We start from the raw sequence: 18,622 nt of genomic DNA on the forward strand, positions 1-18,622 counted from the left end.
CCATCCGGCCGCTGCATGGACTAAATATACCGCATCCGGCAAAAAACGGACGCAACGCAAGGCCATGCGGCACAATACGGCGCAAGTCTATACGGAAAAACGCAACCGACGCAAACCGCCGTATTGTGCTGCACTACAAAAACCGGATGTGTGAAAGCAGCCTAAAACTTGTGAGTGTACTAGGTACAAAGCTCCTGACACCGGGACACAGGATCCCACCACAGTACAAACTGCAAGTGGCAGCAGCAACGTCCAAGTTCGGCATTCATACACCCATTATCAGGCTTGAGAAATGCTGTTAATACCAAGCAAAACATTGCATAGAAAATGGATGAACAAAGGGCGCACATTTCTGCACTTAAGATGTTCCTGATGCCTCTTGACTTTGTCTTTCATCACGCACCGTTGCTTGCTCTAATGACCAAGGCTGAGAACAGAGACGCATAGAAGTATTGTTACTAGGAATAGATGGGAAAATGAGTTCTTGTTGCTGGACACAAATTGTAGCCACGTGTTCTGTATGGGGAGAGAGAAGTAAGATGCTTCTAGTCTCGTTTGTCAGCTCCTTATTTCTGCTGAGATTGCAAGGATTTGTCTTGTTGAAATCCAACAGGCTGTTCTTTATTTCCACAGACAGCATTTATCATGGAAAAGTTGGAGCACTGCCATAAATAATGGCTGATCAGCTGGTCTTGCCAAAAAATGGCTTGTTCAGCCAAGATTTATCTAATGAGCCTGTACATAGAAATAATTTGGTTGAACAACTGTCTGGTTAATGATCATCACACAGACATTTCTGCGGTCGTACAAACTGGCCATACATGTTCCATTACAAAAGACTGAAGATGAGCAATTATTCTAGGAACATTCTTCCATGCAAAGATTGTAGACTAGAAACCGGGTCTAAAATCTTGAACATGAATCTTCAGGTTCAGAATAATGCATAGGCCACCTTAACTCCTGCATTGTACATTGTACATGGCTGGTAGGATCAATAGGTGTGCTAATTTGATGACCCTCCATTCATGGTACGTGACCACATTGGCCACAGTGATATCACTGGTTAAGAAATGACAGAACAGGGGCTCGTAGGTTGGCCCTCAGACTTGAGGCCCAGCTCTGTCCCTTATCCCAGAGGTATGCTCGATGGTAGCGAGGTCTAGGCACCCAGCGTGACCCTGACTCCTGTCCAAGCCCTGATCTTACTTCTACTCTCCCTCACCCTTGGGGCGGGCCGGAAACAGAGTAACAAAACCCCACAGAAATGACACGGACCATGGAGAACGAAAACTCGTACACACTGCACTCCAACACAAAGTACAGACAAATACGTGTACAGGGGAATAAAGAAAAAAGGAGGTAAACGCACAACAGGAAAACTTCCACACCGCTCAATATAGCAAGTACAGATGACCAAAGACTGGATCACCACTAAAACAAGAAGTAACAAGGCACTCCCAAAGTGTGATGAAAAAGTATATTTATTGTGCTTGAAGAACGTTTTCGGCCCAAATTGGACCTTCCTCAGTAGCACAAATGTGAGGAGTACAGAAGTGCCGTTTTCTTCTTCATATCTATGGATCACCACTAAGACCGGAATCGCTGGAGCTATGCTGAAGCTATTATCGGCTCAGAACAACAGGATCCCATACTTCAAATAGGAAAGTGACAGCTGTGGGTGGTAATTAGCAACCTGGGAGCCGCACACAAATCCACAAGAATTAACTCCTGTAGGACTGGGGAGCAATTGAAATGAATCAGCCGGCGCCTGGCTCAGGCTGAACAACTAGAAGACCTCAGGTTGCCTATCAGATGCTACAATGTGAAGAGAGCCCGACAATGTAGCGGCACCCCGCGAGTGTGGAACTGAACACTGTATGACAGGTGATTGGACTTTGTTTTCGGAGCCGGTGCCTTTACCACCCTACGTGTTGTTGGCAGGCTTCGTAGTTAATCATTGGTGAATGCACAAATGTGTTGTTTCCTCTGTTCTGTAACACGGGCATATCTATGTTATCCGCAGTTTAATTAGAGCAGTTAAGTTTCACCGTGAACCGTTCAGTTATTGGCAGGTTACAGATCCTTCTGCATTTCTTCTAATGTCATTTAAATCTGCTGATGGCGGAGGACGTGCCACGTTTTTGGAATTAGACCGTTTTCATCAAAAGGACATTTTAGAAATCCGCAGAGCAATAAAGCTATTTACCACCTAGCCATGCCAAGTTATCAGGCTTTTATACGCTTCCAAGATGTGGCTTTTTGCAGATACTAAATAGTATCCCTGAGCCAATTCTACAGACTGAAAATCCTGCATTTTCCTATCTGGGGGTTTTTGTTCACATATTCCAATATGCAGCCAATTTTCTTCAGACATTTTTTTTTTCCAGTCTCCTGAAAATGTAATTAAAGTTTACTTTTCTGTTGGATGTACTCTTATATTGTAGCCCACCCGTATTGAGGGGGCCCTTTAATAACTCTGGATCTTTAGTATTACATGTGTGTATTGAAAAAGGGAGAGGAAAGCGATTTGTCCATGTTTTATATGAATATTGATTATTAGAGATTTGTGTTTGTAGCTTTTCAGTGTTTCCGATCAAATGTGAGAATTGGAGGCTCCAAATTGTCCATCTGTATGTCTGTCATATTGGTTTTCATTGTTTTCCTTCTATTTTGCATTCTTTGCACAGGGAGCAGATGTTACAGATATTACTGCGAATAACAGAAGCCGTTGTTCAGAAACCAAAGGATCCCTCAAAAAAGGACGTGTTCTCTCAGGATCTTGCTGGGGTCTTATTCCGGGTGAGTTTACAGTTTCTTTGGGACCGCCACAGTGGGCTGCAGCCTTCACAATTTTTTAAGGGTGCCATCAGTTATTTGGAATACCCTTAGGGGCCCTTTGCACACTACGACATCGCAGGTGCGATGTCGGTGGGGTCAAATCGAAAGTGACGCACATCCGGCGTCGCTCTCGACATCGTAGTGTGTAAATCATTTTAACTACGATTACCGAGCGCAAAAGCGTCGGTATCCTATGATCAGTGTAGTGTCGGTCATTTTCATTGTTTTGGCTGCAGCTATGGTACGATGTTGTTCATCGTTCCTGCGGCAGTGCACATCGCTGTGTATGAAGTCGCAGGAGCGAGGAACATCTCCTACCTGCGTCCCGTCTGCAATGCGGAAGGAAAGAGGTGGGCGGGATGTTTACGTCCCACTCATCTCCGCCCCTCCGCTTCTAATGGCCGCCTGCCGTGTGACGTCGCTGTGACGCCGCACGACCTGCCCCCTTAGGAAGGAGGCGGGTCGCCGGCCAGAGCGACAGGTGAGTGCATGTGAAGCTGCCGTAGCGATAATATTCGCTACGGTAGCTATCACAATATATCGCAGCTGCGACGGGGGCGAGGACTATCGCGCTCGGCGTCGCAGCATCGGCTTGCGATGTCGTAGTGTGCAAAGTACCCCTTACTGTGCCTATATCTATCCAAAGTGGTGTAATATTGGCCATTGTCTGAGCTAGATCTAGTCTTATTGGCTCATGTCACATATTTGTGCATTTGATTTGATGATCAGTCACAGCATACATATCTGCTGTTAACTTCTAAATGTCTATAAAAAACAAAGTGTGCAGTCAGACTGTGACTAGACTGCTGAATCGTGACCGGATACATTGTGCACACTGTCATGATTACCCATGTGACTGTGCGGTCACGTATGTGCACACTGTCACAATTCAGCAGTCTTCAGTCACAGAATGCACATTTTTCTTCTTAGGGTGTGTACACAGATTGTGTTTTCTTCAGCGCTCTATTGGGAGACCCAGACGATTGGGTGTATAGCACTGCCTCCGGAGGCCACACAAAGCAATTACACTAAAAAGTGTAAGGCCCCTCCCCTTCTGGCTATACACCCCCAGTGGGATCACTGGCTCACCAGTTTTCTGCTTTGTGCGAAGGAGGTCAGACATCCACGCATAGCTCCACTGTTTGTAGTCAGCAGTAGCTGCTGGCTATATCGGATGGAAGAAAAGAGGGCCCATATGGGGCCCCCAGCATGCTCCCTTCTCACCCGTGGTGGTGCTTGTAAGGTTGAGGTACCTATTGCTGGTACGGAGGCTGGAGCCCACATGCTGTTTTCCTTCCACATCCCCTGGAGGGCTCTGTGGAAGTGGGATCTTACCGGCCTCCAAGCCCTGAGGCCGGGCTCCATCCACAGACCCAGAGAACCTGCTGGATTTGGAGCGGGAGTGCCGTTCAGGGACAAGGCCCTGCAACTTTCAGGTACTCTGTGTCCCCGGCAGGCACGGACACTCTCAAGGCTTGCTGAGCGTTATAGTGCGCCGGGGACAGTAGCGCTGTGCGCTGGGGTTAGGTCACTGCAGCTTTGCTGAGTGACGTTATATGTTGGGAACTACTGCACCGACCGCTACTGGAGCGGCGGCGCAGCTGCGACTTGTGGTGCGCCGGGGACTTTGCGCCGACCGCGCTTTTACGGCGGCGGCGCTTCTAACTTTAGCCCCCGGCTTCTGCGGCCTAGCGCCGCTTCGTTCCCGCCCCCACCCTGTCAATCAGGGTAGGGGAGAGACGCTGCTCAATTGGCAGCGCCGAGGGCTGGAGCTTATTTACATGCTCCAGCCCTCTCACTAGGCACAGTGGGAAGCAGGCTTCCCGCTCTTCGTCTGTATACGCCCAGGGCCCGCCCCCCCTCTCCACAAGGACGCCGGCAGCCATTACACATGCGGTCTGGCTGGGGAGAGGCAGCAGGCTCTGGGAGACCCAGACTAAAGGGAATTCGGCGACCACACACCCGCTCCTAAGCGGGCGGTAAGCTGCACTTTAGTGCTGGCCCCACTAGTGCCTCAGTGTTATATTAGTGTACTTTTTTCTTGGTACCATATATATATATAGTTGCACTGTAAGGTCGCTTCTTGGCTGGACACCCTGTACTGCTCTGAGGAGGCAGCAACATGTCATCCGCAAAACGCAAGGGTGCCAAGGCACAGGCTGTGTACACTGTTTGTACTGCATGTGGGGCTGATCTACCGGCAGGCTCCAAAGACTCACATTGTATGCAATGTTCAGTCCCAGTGGCACTTCGTCAGCCAGAGCCTAATGTGGTGGTAGCCCAGGCAGAGACGCCTGTGAACCCTGCCCCGGTGACGGGGACAGACTTTGCAGTTTTTGCTGATAAAATGTCTGTGACTATGTCAAAAATCCTGGAGACCTTGCAGGCCAGGCCAGTTACTCAGACCATGGACACTGCTGTGTCTCTGCTCTCCGGTCCCCCTCAGTTGGAACTAATCCGTACTTCAAGGGGGTCTCAAGCATCACAGGCTGAAGTCTCTGACTCAGATGACAGTCCCAGGCAGCCTAAGCGAGCTCGCTGGGAAAGACCCTCCACGTCATCACACTGCTCAGGGTCTCAGCGAGAAGAGTCTCTCTGTGATGAGACTGAGGACGGTGATCAGGATTCTAATCCTGAGGCTCCTTTCAATCTGGATGCCCCTGATGGTGACGCCATGGTTAATGACCTTATATCGGCAATTAATAGACTGTTGGATATTTCTCCCCCAGCCCCTTCTGCAGAGGAGGCAGCTGCACAGCAGGAGAAGTTCCATTTCCTGTATCCCAAGCGTAAATTAAGTGCTTTTTTGGACCACTCTGACTTCAGAGAATCGATCCAGAAACACGACGCTCATCCAGACAAGCGTTTCTCTAAACGTTCTAAGGATACCCGTTATCCTTTTCCCTCTGAGGTGGCCAAACGCTGGACCCAGTGTCCAAAGGTGGATCCCCCAATTTCCAAGCTTGCGGCTAGATCCATAGTCGCAGTAGAGGATGGCGCTTCACTTAAGGATGCCAACGACAGACAGATGGACCTTTGGTTGAAATCTGTCTATGAAGCTATCGGCGCGTCGTTTGCTCCAGCATTCGCGGCCGTGTGGGCACTCCAAGCTATTTCAGCTGGTTTAGCACAGGTGGATGCTTTCATACATCCAGCAGTGCCGCAGGTGGCGTCCCTAACTTCGCAAATGTCTGCGTTTGCGACCTATGCTATCAATGCTGTCTTAGAATCTACGAGCCGAACCGCTATGGCGTCCGCCAATTCTGTGGTTTTGCGCAGAGCCTTGTGGTTAAAGGACTGGAAAGCAGATGCTGGTTCCAAAAAATGCTTAACCAGCTTGCCATTATCTAGAGACAGACTGTTTGGTGAGCCATTGGCTGAAATCATAAAACAGTCCAAGGGTAAGGACTCTTCCTTACCACAGCCCAGAGCAAGTAAACCTCAACAGAAAAGGTGGCAGTCGAGGTTTCGGTCCTTTCGAGGCTCGGGCAAGGCCCAATTCTCCTCGTCCAAAAGGACTCAGAAAGAACAAGGGAGCTCAGATTCCTGGCGGGCTCACTCACGCCCCAGGAAAGCAAATGGAGGAACCGCTTCCAAAGCGGCTACCTCATGACTTTCGGCCTCCTCCCTCCGCATCCTCGGTCGGTGGCAGGCTCTCCCGCTTTTGCGACATTTGGCTGTCACAGGTCAAGGACCGGTGGGTAACAGACATTTTGTCTCGCGGGTACAGAATCGAGTTCAGTTCTCGACCTCCACTTCGGTTCTTCAGAACCTCCCCACACCCCAACCGAGCAGATGCCCTGCTGCAGGCGGTGGACTCTCTAAGAGCAGAAGGAGTCGTGATCCCTGTCCCCCCTCAGGAACGGGGGCGAGGATTTTACTCCAATCTCTTTGTGGTTCCAAAAAAGGACGGCTCCTTCCGTCCTGTTCTGGACCTAAAACTGCTCAACAAGCATGTGAACGCCAGGCGGTTCCGGATGGAATCCCTCCGCTCAGTCATTGCCTCAATGTCTCAAGGAGATTTCATAGCATCAATAGACATCAAAGATGCTTATCTCCACGTGCCGATTGCTACAGAGCACCAACGCTTTCTACGCTTCGTGATAGGAGACGACCATCTTCAGTTCGTAGCTCTGCCATTTGGTCTGGCGACAGCCCCTCGGGTGTTCACCAAGGTCATGGCGGCAGTGGTAGCAGTCTTGCACTCTCACGGACACTCTGTGATCCCTTACTTGGACGATCTACTGGTCAAGGCACCCTCTCAAGAGGCATGCCAACTCAGCCTGAATGTTGCACTGGAGACTCTCCAGGCGTTCGGGTGGATCATCAACTTCCCAAAGTCAAATCTGTCACCGACCCAATCACTAACGTATCTTGGCATGGAGTTTCATACTCTCTCAGCGATAGTGAAGCTTCCGCTGGCCAAGCAGCGGTCTCTGCAGACTGGGGTGCAGGCTCTCCTTCAAAGTCAGTCGCACTCCTTAAGACGCCTCATGCACTTCCTCGGGAAGATGGTGGCGGCAATAGAGGCGGTTCCGTTTGCGCAGTTTCATCTGCGTCCACTTCAATGGGACATTCTCCGCCAATGGGACGGGAAGTCAACATCCCTGGACAGGAAAGTCCCAGACTTTCCCAGACGGCCAAAGACTCCCTGCAGTGGTGGCTTCTTCCCACCTCATTATCACAGGGAAGATCATTCCTGCCCCCATCCTGGGCAGTGGTCACGACAGACGCGAGTCTGTCAGGGTGGGGAGCAGTGTTTCTCCACCACAGGGCTCAGGGTACGTGGACTCAGCAGGAGTCCACCCTTCAGATCAATGTTCTGGAAATCAGAGCAGTGTATCTTGCCCTACTAGCCTTCCAGCAGTGGCTGGAAGGAAGGCAGATCCGAATTCAGTCGGACAACTCCACAGCGGTGGCATACATCAACCACCAAGGAGGGACACGCAGTCGGCAAGCCTTCCAGGAAGTCCGGCGGATTCTGATGTGGGTGGAAGCCACAGCCTCCACCATATCCGCAGTTCACATCCCCGGCGTAGAAAACTGGGAAGCAGACTTCCTCAGTCGCCAGGGCATGGACGCAGGGGAATGGTCCCTTCACCCAGACGTGTTTCAGGAAATCTGTCGCCGCTGGGGGGTGCCGGACGTCGACCTAATGGCGTCACGGCACAACAACAAGGTCCCAACCTTCATGGCACGGTCTCGCGATCAAAGAGCACTGGCGGCAGACGCCCTAGTGCAAGATTGGTCGCAGTTCCGGCTCCCTTATGTGTTTCCACCTCTGGCACTCTTGCCCAGAGTGCTACGCAAGATCAGATCCGATTGCAGCCGCGTCATACTTGTCGCCCCAGACTGGCCGAGGAGGGCGTGGTATCCGGATCTGTGGCAGCTCACGGTCGGCCAACCGTGGGCACTCCCAGACCGACCAGACTTACTGTCCCAAGGGCCGTTTTTCCATCGGAATTCTGCGGCCCTGAACCTGACTGTGTGGCCATTGAGTCCTGGATCCTAGCGTCTTCAGGATTGTCCCAAGGGGTCGTTGCCACCATGAGACAGGCTAGGAAGCCCACGTCCGCTAAGATCTACCACAGAACGTGGAGGATATTCTTATCCTGGTCCTCTGCTCAGGGAGTGTCTCCCTGGCCATTTGCATTGCCTACCTTTCTTTCTTTCCTGCAATCTGGGTTAGAAAAAGGTTTGTCGCTCAGCTCCCTTAAAGGTCAGGTCTCGGCGCTATCCGTCTTTTTTCAGAGGCGTTTGGCACGCCTTCCTAAGGTGCGCACGTTCCTACAGGGGGTTTGCCATATCGTACCCCCGTACAAGCGGCCGTTAGATCCATGGGATCTGAACAGGGTACTAGTTGCCCTCCAGAAGCCGCCCTTCGAGCCTCTGAGGGAGGTTTCACTTTCTAGACTATCACAGAAAGTGGCTTTTCTGGTAGCGATCACATCTCTTCGGAGAGTGTCTGAGCTGGCAGCACTATCATCCAAGGCTCCCTTCCTGGTCTTCCACCAGGACAAGGTTGTGCTGCGCCCCATTCAGGAGTTTCTCCCGAAGGTGGTATCCTCTTTTCATCTTAATCAGGATATCTCTTTGCCTTCGTTTTGTCCTCATGCAGTTCATCGGTATGAGAAGGATTTACATTTGTTAGATCTGGTGAGAGCACTCAGAATCTACATCTCCCGCACGGCGCCCTTGCGCCGTTCGGATGCACTCTTTGTCCTTGTCGCTGGTCAGCGCAAAGGGTCGCAGGCTTCTAAGGCCACCCTGGCTCGATGGATCAAAGAACCAATTCTTGAAGCCTACCGTTCTGCTGGGCTTCCGGTTCCATCAGGGCTGAAGGCCCATTCTACCAGAGCCGTGGGTGCATCCTGGGCATTACGACACCAGGCTACGGCTCAACAGGTGTGCCAGGCAGCTACCTGGTCGAGTTTGCACACTTTCACCAAACATTATCAGGTGCATACCTATGCTTCGGCGGACGCCAGCCTAGGTAGAAGAGTCCTGCAGGCGGCAGTTACCTCCCCATAGGGGAGGGCTGTCTTGCAGCTCTAACATGAGGTATTTCTTTACCCACCCAGGGACAGCTTTTGGACGTCCCAATCGTCTGGGTCTCCCAATAGAGCGCTGAAGAAGAAGGGAATTTTGTTACTTACCGTAAATTCCTTTTCTTCTAGCTCTTATTGGGAGACCCAGCACCCGCCCTGTTGTCCTTCGGGATTTTTGGTTTGTTTGCGGGTACACATGTTGTTCATGTTGAACGGTTTTCAGTTCTCCGAGGTTACTCGGAGAGGATTTGTTTAAACCAGTTATTGGCTTTCCTCCTTCTTGCTTTTGCACTAAAACTGGTGAGCCAGTGATCCCACTGGGGGTGTATAGCCAGAAGGGGAGGGGCCTTACACTTTTTAGTGTAATTGCTTTGTGTGGCCTCCGGAGGCAGTGCTATACACCCAATCGTCTGGGTCTCCCAATAAGAGCTAGAAGAAAAGGAATTTACGGTAAGTAACAAAATTCCCTTCTTTGCTGCATTTTTTTCCCCCCCCCATACATGGTTTCGCCACAATAAAACACAGCTTTTTACTATACCATTTCTTGCACATATTGCTTTTTTTCCCTTGCAGATTTGAAGCAGTCTCACATCTGCCGTACGTCAATTCCTTAACTATTTTTGCAGCGTTTTTCACCCATTCAAATGAATGGTAAAAATAATAAATAATTGCAGCACAAACACTCGCACATACCTGTAGATAGGAAAACCCCTTTAAAGGGAACCTGTCAGATCTCAAGTGCACCCAGAACCACGAGCAGTTCTGGGTGCATATTTAGAATCCCTAACAGTCCCAGCATATAGCAGCATATATAAACAGATCTTTAGAAAAAGTATTTCTAAAGATCATTTATGAGATGCTAATGAGGGCTGTGACTTGTCGCAAGGGCATTAGTCCCCTGGCTAGTCGGACTTCCTAGCTTGTTAGCACGCCTTTGTGGGCGCAATAACCTGCTTTACAATACCCAGCGTTGTGGCAATGTAATACAAATTTGCACATGCTAGCGGTTTTGTACTCATTAGCATTGAGCTCCTTTCACGCTGGGTGTATGTGTCCTGTCTTCAAAGACTCTCACTGCCCATGATCAGAAGTCATCCGCACTTCCGGTCATGCACATTAATGTTCATTAGAAAGTTTTTGTAAAGATCTCTTTATGTCTGCTACCAGTTGCTGGGACCGTTGGGCAGGGAGTAGCAATATGCACAGAACTGCTTGTGGGTCTGGGTGCACTGTGGACCTGACAGGTTCTCCTTAAGCATCATGTAATATAAAGACTGTCTCAGTTTTGTCATTGCACCCCCTTTAAAATGCTTGTGTTTTTTCATTAGCTATGTCCTTCTTTCTACAAAAAGTTTGTTTAAAAGAACTGAAATCCTCAGTGGTTGATACCTTTTAATGCCTAACTGAAAAGATGGTAATAATAGCAAGCTTTCCAGACTCTCAGGTCTCTTCATCAGGCTCCGTATAGCACAAAATCTGAAGAGTCATATATTTATACACAACAGGATATAGAATGGAGCAATAAAAAAAAAAAAAAAAACAAGTTATCTCTACTGGCTAACACGGTACAAAGATATATCTTCTTTCTACAGGCACATTTATCAGTATCTTCTTTTTTTTTTTTTTTTCTTTTCTTCAATTACTGTCCAGGTAACAATTTTTTTTTTTTTCTTATCATAGACACTTATTGTAGCGTGGATCAGAGCCAATCTGAGTGTTTTTATTTCTCGGGAACTGTGGGATGAGCTGCTGAGCGTTCTGTCCTCCCTCACCGACTGGGAAGAGCTAATCAGTGAGTGGTCCAAAATCATGGACTCGCTCACCGCGGTGCTAGCACGGACAGTGTATGGACTGGACATGACCACTTTACCCTTGGACAAACTGAGTGAGCAAAAGGAGAAGAAACAGAGGGGAAAGGGTAAGTCAGGAGAAATATGTGTAGGATGGATGTAAAGATATGGCCCCCTGATGTTTACGTGCCTAACATGCTGATTTACGCTTTACTCAAGGCTGCATTAACAGAGTTTTTTTTTCTCCGGGGACATTTCCATTTTACCCTCTATGATGCTGTCCAATCATAGGATGGCTGCATCATGGAGAGGAAAGAAATTACAAACGCCCCCTGAACAGTTGAGAACAGGCCTTTTCAGCATGATTTGGTGAAATTAGATGTCTCACTTGACTACACTGAGGACTCTCCTCACTCCCACCACTTAAGGTACCGTCACACTAAACAACTTACCAGCGATCTCAACAACGATACAACCTGATAGGGATCGCTGGTAAGTTGCTAGGAGGTCGCTGGTGAGATGTCACACATTCAAACCTTAACAACGATGCACCAACGATCTGGCGATCCATAAACAACTTGTACAACAACATCGTTGGTCACTGAGACCCTGTCACATTGAACGATTAACAACATATAGGCGTGTACTACGTTGCCTTTTCCGCGCCCCTCTCCGCTCCTATTGGTAGTCGTAAGTGCGTTGTGACTGGGCGGTAACTTCCTGTGACTTCCAGCCAAAGGTTCTGGATTGCAGATCGCAGTAGAGTCCTCCGGGCTGTGATATGCAGACAGCTAGCGGGATCGCTGCTGCAATGAAATAAAGATCCGCAAACCAGCACGCAAGCCTGGAGGTCTCTACTATGATCCGAAAAGCAGTATGTGATCGTGAACAAAGGACGGAAGTGAGACCTTGTTGCTTAGTTGTGACCACCAATCGGAGTTGAAGAGGGCGTTGTAAAGAAAAGGCTAAACCACGCCTGCGTCACTGAATTCTGAGTCGACAACTAGTTGCTGGTTGTTGATATGGTGTTAAGGTACCATCACACTAAACAACTTACCAGCGATCCCAACAACGATACAACCTGATAGGGATCGCTGGTAAGTTGCTAGGAGGTTGCTGGTGAGAGGTCACACAGTCAGACGCTCCAGCGATCCTACCAGCAACCTGACCTGGCAGGGATCGCTGGAGCATCGCTACACGGGTTGCTGGTGAGCTGTCACCAGCAACCAGTGACCAGCCCCCAGCCGGCAGCGACGCACTGAAGAGATGCTGCGCTTGGTAACTAAGGTAAATATCGGGTAACCAACCCGATATTTACCTTGGTTACCAGCACACGCAGCTACACGTGCAGAGAGCAGGGAGCAGCGCACACTGCTTAGTGCTGGCTCCCTGCTCTCCTAGCTACAGTACACATCGGGTTAATTACCCGATGTGTGCTGCAGCTACACGTGCAGAGAGCAGGGAGCCGCGCACACCGCTTAGCGCTGGATCCCTGCTCTCCTAGCTACAGCACACATGGGGTTAATTACCCGATGTGTACTCTGCTACATGTGCAAGGAGCCGGCACTGACAGTGAGAGCGGCGGAGGCTGGTAACGAAGGTAAATATCGGGTAACCAAGGACAGGGCTTCTTGGTTACCCTATGTTTACCGTGGTTACCAGTGTCCGCAGAAGCCGGCTCCTGCTGCCTGCACATTTAAGTCCCCTTTACACACTGAGACTTTCTAGCGATCATGCTGCACAGCGGGAAACAAAGGACCAAAGAATGGTCCTGAACGATTTGTAGCGATCAGCAACTTCACAGCAGGGGCCAGGTCGCTGATGTGTTTTACACACTGCAATGTCGCTGGGGAGGTCGCTATTACGTCACAAAACCGGTGACGTTACAGCGATGTCGTTTGCGATGTTGCAGTGTGTAAAGCCACCTTTTAGACATGTTGCCCAGTGGGACACCAACAACTAAAAAATGGCCCAGGACATTCGGCAACAACCAACGACCTCACAGCAGGGGCCAGGTTGTTGCTGGATGTCACACACAGCAACATCGCTAGAAAGATCGCTGTTATGTCACAAAAAGTGTGACTCATCAGCGATGTTGCTAGCGATGTTGCTTAGTGTGACTTTGCCTTAACTGACATTACAGCGCTGGATTTGGACGAGAGCGCCGGAGCAGTGAAGATCATTGCAAGGAGATTCATGAAATTACACTGGATCACATTGAGACTGCCTGTTCTGGCCCTCCTCCATATGACTCTGCCTTCTTATGATTTGGGCACAGTCATAGAGGGGAGAAAGAGAAGAATCTCTCATCGCCCCCTTGATTAAAGGGAAAATTTGCATATTATGCCCCCTAAACTTTAGTAGTTCATATCTCAGCAAAGTTATGGAGAAAGGAAAAAAGTTTTAATTCGCTCCTCAGCCCCTTTCTATATTGTTAAAAACAAAACTGTAGTGAAAGGTTCTCTTTAAGACTCCCATATCCACTTTAGCACACACCTGGACAATCCCTATAATTCATGTCCACAACTAAACTAAAAAACAATCCATACTCTCCTCCGCAGTGGTGCCGTCTCAGTGATGTCTGTGCGGACGTTCCTGGAGAGTGACGTTGTTGCGTCACTTCTAGGCTGCAGTAAATGAGCGGCCGCTGTTCAGCTGTATCTCTTGCTTTTTCATCAGAGAAAACATCCAACCTGACAAAATATTGATGGACTGGAGCACAGTCTGAACAGCAGCTACAGCCTGCATGTGGCACAATGTCGCACCACTCCCCAGGAATAGCAGCGCTGACATCACTGGATGGCATCCCTGTGCGTGGGGAGTATGGATTGTTTTAATAGTAGTCATGCATTGATTAGGCAGGGGTTGTCAGATAGTGGATTATCATTTTTAAAGAGATATATGCTGATTTCTACAAATGAAGGTAGTTCTTTGCCCAATTAAAAAAGCTATATTCTACGATCATTGCCTCAGCTTTCCGGATCTTGGCTTGCTGTGCTTCCATATCTTCTTTGTCTGCTATCTGTTGCTCCAGAGATCTCCTCACTAGTCTTGCAGTGATGACCTAATGTCTATGGTTTATGTGATGGATGCAGGGAGTTTCTGGCCTCCGTGGTGAGGCTGGCATGAACGGCACATATTTCTGAGGCTAGTGATTGTCTCCAGTGGCATGTGAATGATGTATGACCAGTGAACCAGGTGCAGGCACCACTGGAGCTGAAGGGCTGAAACAACATGGTATTTGGAAGGTGAGAAGAGGGGTGCAGGCTAACTGCTTGCATCTATAGCTGATCCAGTCTCCTCTAATCTATGCATTGCCTGTGACCAAGAAGGTAATCGGGAGGCTGATTCAGCCATTGAAATGAGTAGTTAGACTGTCCCTACAGTCATATGCCAACTGAGAAAGCACTGACTCAGTGTGTCGTGCCCTGGACTGGAAGTGGTGCTGTCAAACCTGGGATGAGAATCGGCCTGGTCTAGAAGTTTCCTTATACCGACTCAGCAGTCATCACAAGGAGACACTTTACCTCCGCGACTTCTCTGTCCGAGGCTTCTCACCCAGCCAAACCAGTCCTCCTGTTTTTTACTGTTAAAATACTCCGAAAACACTTGTCTGCAAATGGAGTTTTTGGTTCAGCTTCGTATCCTACATCATGTAGTAAGGCCCTTTAAAAGAGTGGATATTGACTTTTAAGATTGCTACTTCTGATAGTCATTGGAGATCCTATTATCTTCCTCTCTCAAGAGGCCATTTGCACAATCAATTGATTAAGGGAACCTGTCTGGTCCAATATACAACCAGAACCACGAGCAGTTCTGGGTGCATATTGCTAATCCCTGCCTAACTGTCCCTGTATATAGTAGCATAGATAAAGAGATCTTTAGAAAAAGTATTTCTAAAGATCTGTTATGATATGCTGATGAGGCCAGGGACTAGCCACAGTGGCGTTATTTCCCCAACTAGTCCACCCTCTTAGTATGTTAGCACACCCACAGGGGCGTGCTAACATGCTTTTTAATGCCCATTGCCCAGCGTCATCAGCAGTGACACGTGTACCTGTGTCCATTGTCACCGCCTCAGACGCTGGGCCTAGAGTCAGTGTGCTTGATCAGAATGCCCAGCACTTTTGGTCATGTGCACTATGTAGCCGGGTCTATGTATTCTGGCTTCAGAGAGGTCTTGTGCGCATGGCCGGAAGTGCTGGGCATTCTGATCATGTGCATTGACTCTAAGCCCAGCGTCTGAGGCGGTGAGAACAGACACAGGCACGCTCGTCACGGTTGATGACGCTGGGCAATGGGCATTAAGGAGCATGTTAGCATACCCACAGGGGCGTGCTAACATGCTAAGAGGGCAGACTAGTTGAGGGGGGGGGGAACTAACGCCCTTGTGACTAGTCCTTGCGTTCAATAGCATATCATAAAAGATCTTTAGAAATACTTTTTCTAAATATCTCTTTATCTATGCTACTAGATACTGGACGGTTAGGCAGGGATTAGCAATATACACCCAGAACTGCTCATGGATCTTAGTGCATATTGCATCTGATAGGTTGACTTTTTAAAGTATGAATTTTACCAGTTTATCAGATGTCCGATCTTCTGAATGATTACTGCGGGATTTTCATGTTCTTCTCTATAATTAGGCTGCTACGCTGATCCTCAGAAGGGGGCTGCAGTGGGCCGGTCATTCTCTTTGAGTTGGAGAAATCATCCCGATGCTCATGAGCCGATGAGATTCCGCAGTGCTACTACCTCAGGGGCGCCCGGTGTGGAGAAAGCCAGGAACATTGTGCGGCAAAAGGCTTCAGGTAATTCTTAAAAAGTTATTCCATTTAAAATGGGTGCAGCGCTATAGTGATAATAGTAGTAACACTATCCTTAAGAATATAGGGGATTTATGATGACCCTATGTAAGTCTTCTGACCTATAATAGCATGTTATGGCGCACAAAAATAGTTCGTTACTTTTTACGCTCATACCCTGGCACTTTTCTAAGAAGTTGAAATGGCTTAGCAGAAGGGACAGTGCCTATATGTGGTTAGACAGATTTACAATAATTTACACACACTGTATTTTTGGTGCACACCATGTCAGAGATGGGATGCATCTAGGAGGGATTTCCCCACCATTCCTCCTCCAGTCTGCTTGCTTCCACCTTTGGCAGAGACATGTGACCACTGCAGACAATCGGTCGTTGCCATGTCTTCCCCCTCATCAGTCCCATCATCGCTCAGTGGTCAGATTTTCATATACACTCATCTTTCTTGGATTTTTATGATTTTCAAATGTTAAAATATTACCCCAAAGACCCAACTATGAAAGCAAGAGCCTCTGTGATTGTATGTCTTAACTGGTTCAGAAATGTCTGCCTTTTGGTTTTCTCAGTCCTGGTATTGAACTCTTAGGAAATTCCTGTGTTGGATGTTACTGTTGGATCTCTTGGGTGCTGGTCATTTTGTTGACATTTTTTCTTATTCCCTTTACTCTTCTCTAAAAGCCAAGAGAAGTCAATCTATCAGCAACTGTGTTCACCTGTATGAGGCTTTGCCCGCTGCTAAAAGCGTTCCACACCTCCTCCACACTGTGAGCTCTCTCTTACCTGGTATCTCTTATGCTTCTTGCTCTCAGAAACTTTCAGGTACTGTATCTATCTCTCCCTTATTCCCTGCTCTGCCGTGTAAGGTTTCCAATCTTCTTTCACCTTACAACCTAACTTAGTCTTTCCTTCTGTCCAGTCTGAACTGATTTAGATGCTTTTGCTCCTTTTTTGTGTTCACTAAAGTCTTCTACAATTTACAACACAATGTGGTATTATGTAATATAAAATTACCGTATTTTTCGCTTTATAAGACACACTTTTCCTCCCAAAAATTTGAGAGGAAAATGGGGGGTGCGTCTTATAAAGCGAATATAGCGGTACCTGGGGGTCCTGTCTGTGCGGTGATCGGGCGGCTGGGTGCCTGTGGCTGCGTGCAAGCGGCCGGGTACCAGATTGCGCGCGCACACACACTCGCGCACCAGATTGCGCGCACACCAGATTGCGCGCACACACACACGCATGCGCACCAGATTGCGCACACACACGCGTGCGCACCAGATTGCGCACACACACGCGTGCGCACCAGATTGCGCACACACACGCGTGCGCACCAGATTGCGCACACACACGCGTGCGCACCAGATTGCGCACACACACGCGCGTGCGCACCAGATTGCGCACACACACGCGCGCGCGCACCAGATTGCGCACACACGCGCGCGCACCAGATTGCGCGCACACACACACACACACGCGCGCGCACCAGATTGCGCACACACACACGCGCGCGCACCAGATTGCGCGCACACACACACACACACGCGCGCGCACCAGATTGCGCACACACACACGCGCGCGCACCAGATTGCGCGCACACCAGATTGCGCACACACACACGCACACAAATTGTAATTTGGTTGTCTGAGGACTTCTATACAAGCAGGATGAATGAACAGGGAATAATGGTGGCATTTACACCATTAGTTTCCATAGTAATAGGTTTAACCCCTTCACGACCATGGACGGATCTTTCCGTCATGGATCGTGTCCCGGTAATCCCCGCCCCCTGCCGCGGGCAGGCGGCGTGGATCGGCACACATATCAGCTGTTTTCAACAGCTGACATGTGTGCCTACATGTTCCGAGTGGAATCGCATTCCACCCGGAACATTAACCCCTTAGATCTCGCTGCCAAAGTCTGGCAGCGAGATCTATATGCGCGCGGCCATCTTTTTTTCTTACCGCCGCCCCCTCCGGACGTCACGTGAGTGATCACGTGACGTTCGGTGGTTGCCATCGTAGCACAGGGTCATGTGATGACGCCTGGTGCTAAGAAGTTTCACTTTCATTCTTCCTCGGCACGGAGCAGAGGAAGAAAGAAAGTGACTGAATCTGCTGATTACAGCGGTATAGCTGTGATCAGCAGATAGCGATCAGCAATCGGATTGCTGATCGCTATAGCCCCCTAGGGGGACTAGTAAAATAAAATAAAAAAAGTAAAAAAAAAAGTTTTAAAAAATTAAAAAAAAAACAAAAAACCTAAAAGTTCAAATCACCCCCCTTTCCCCCCATTGAAAATTAAAGGGTTAAAAAATAAATAAATATACACATATTTGGTATCGCCGCGTTCAGAAATGCCCGATCTATCAAAATATAAAATCAATTAATCTGATTGGTAAACGGCGTAGTGGCAAAAAAATTCCAAACGCCAAAATTACGTTTTTTGGTCGCCGCAAGTTTTACGCAAAATGCAATAACAGGCGATCAAAACGTAGCATCTGCGCAAAAATGCTACCATTAGAAACATCAGCTCGAGACGCAAAAAATAAGCCGTCACTGAGCCATAGATCCCAAAAAATAAGAACGCTACGTGTTTTGGAAAATGGCGCAAAACGTGCGCCACTT

At 48.7% G+C, this 18,622-nt stretch overlaps 1 protein-coding gene across 1 annotated transcript in view; it reads left to right on the forward strand.

Moving 5' to 3' along the window:
• Window positions 1–18,622, forward strand: part of LOC142297183 (ral GTPase-activating protein subunit alpha-2-like) — a 210,810-nt gene that overhangs the window by 132,898 nt on the left and 59,290 nt on the right. Inside the window, exons 14-17 of the mRNA XM_075341450.1 lie at window positions 2,688–2,799; window positions 11,067–11,304; window positions 15,823–15,987; window positions 16,677–16,817. Coding sequence (XP_075197565.1) covers window positions 2,688–2,799; window positions 11,067–11,304; window positions 15,823–15,987; window positions 16,677–16,817 — 656 coding nt within the window. The remainder of the gene's footprint in view (window positions 1–2,687; window positions 2,800–11,066; window positions 11,305–15,822; window positions 15,988–16,676; window positions 16,818–18,622) is intronic.

The sequence above is a fragment of the Anomaloglossus baeobatrachus genome, chromosome 3 (assembly GCF_048569485.1).
Source record: "Anomaloglossus baeobatrachus isolate aAnoBae1 chromosome 3, aAnoBae1.hap1, whole genome shotgun sequence".
In the NCBI taxonomy this organism is placed as follows: domain Eukaryota; kingdom Metazoa; phylum Chordata; class Amphibia; order Anura; family Aromobatidae; genus Anomaloglossus; species Anomaloglossus baeobatrachus.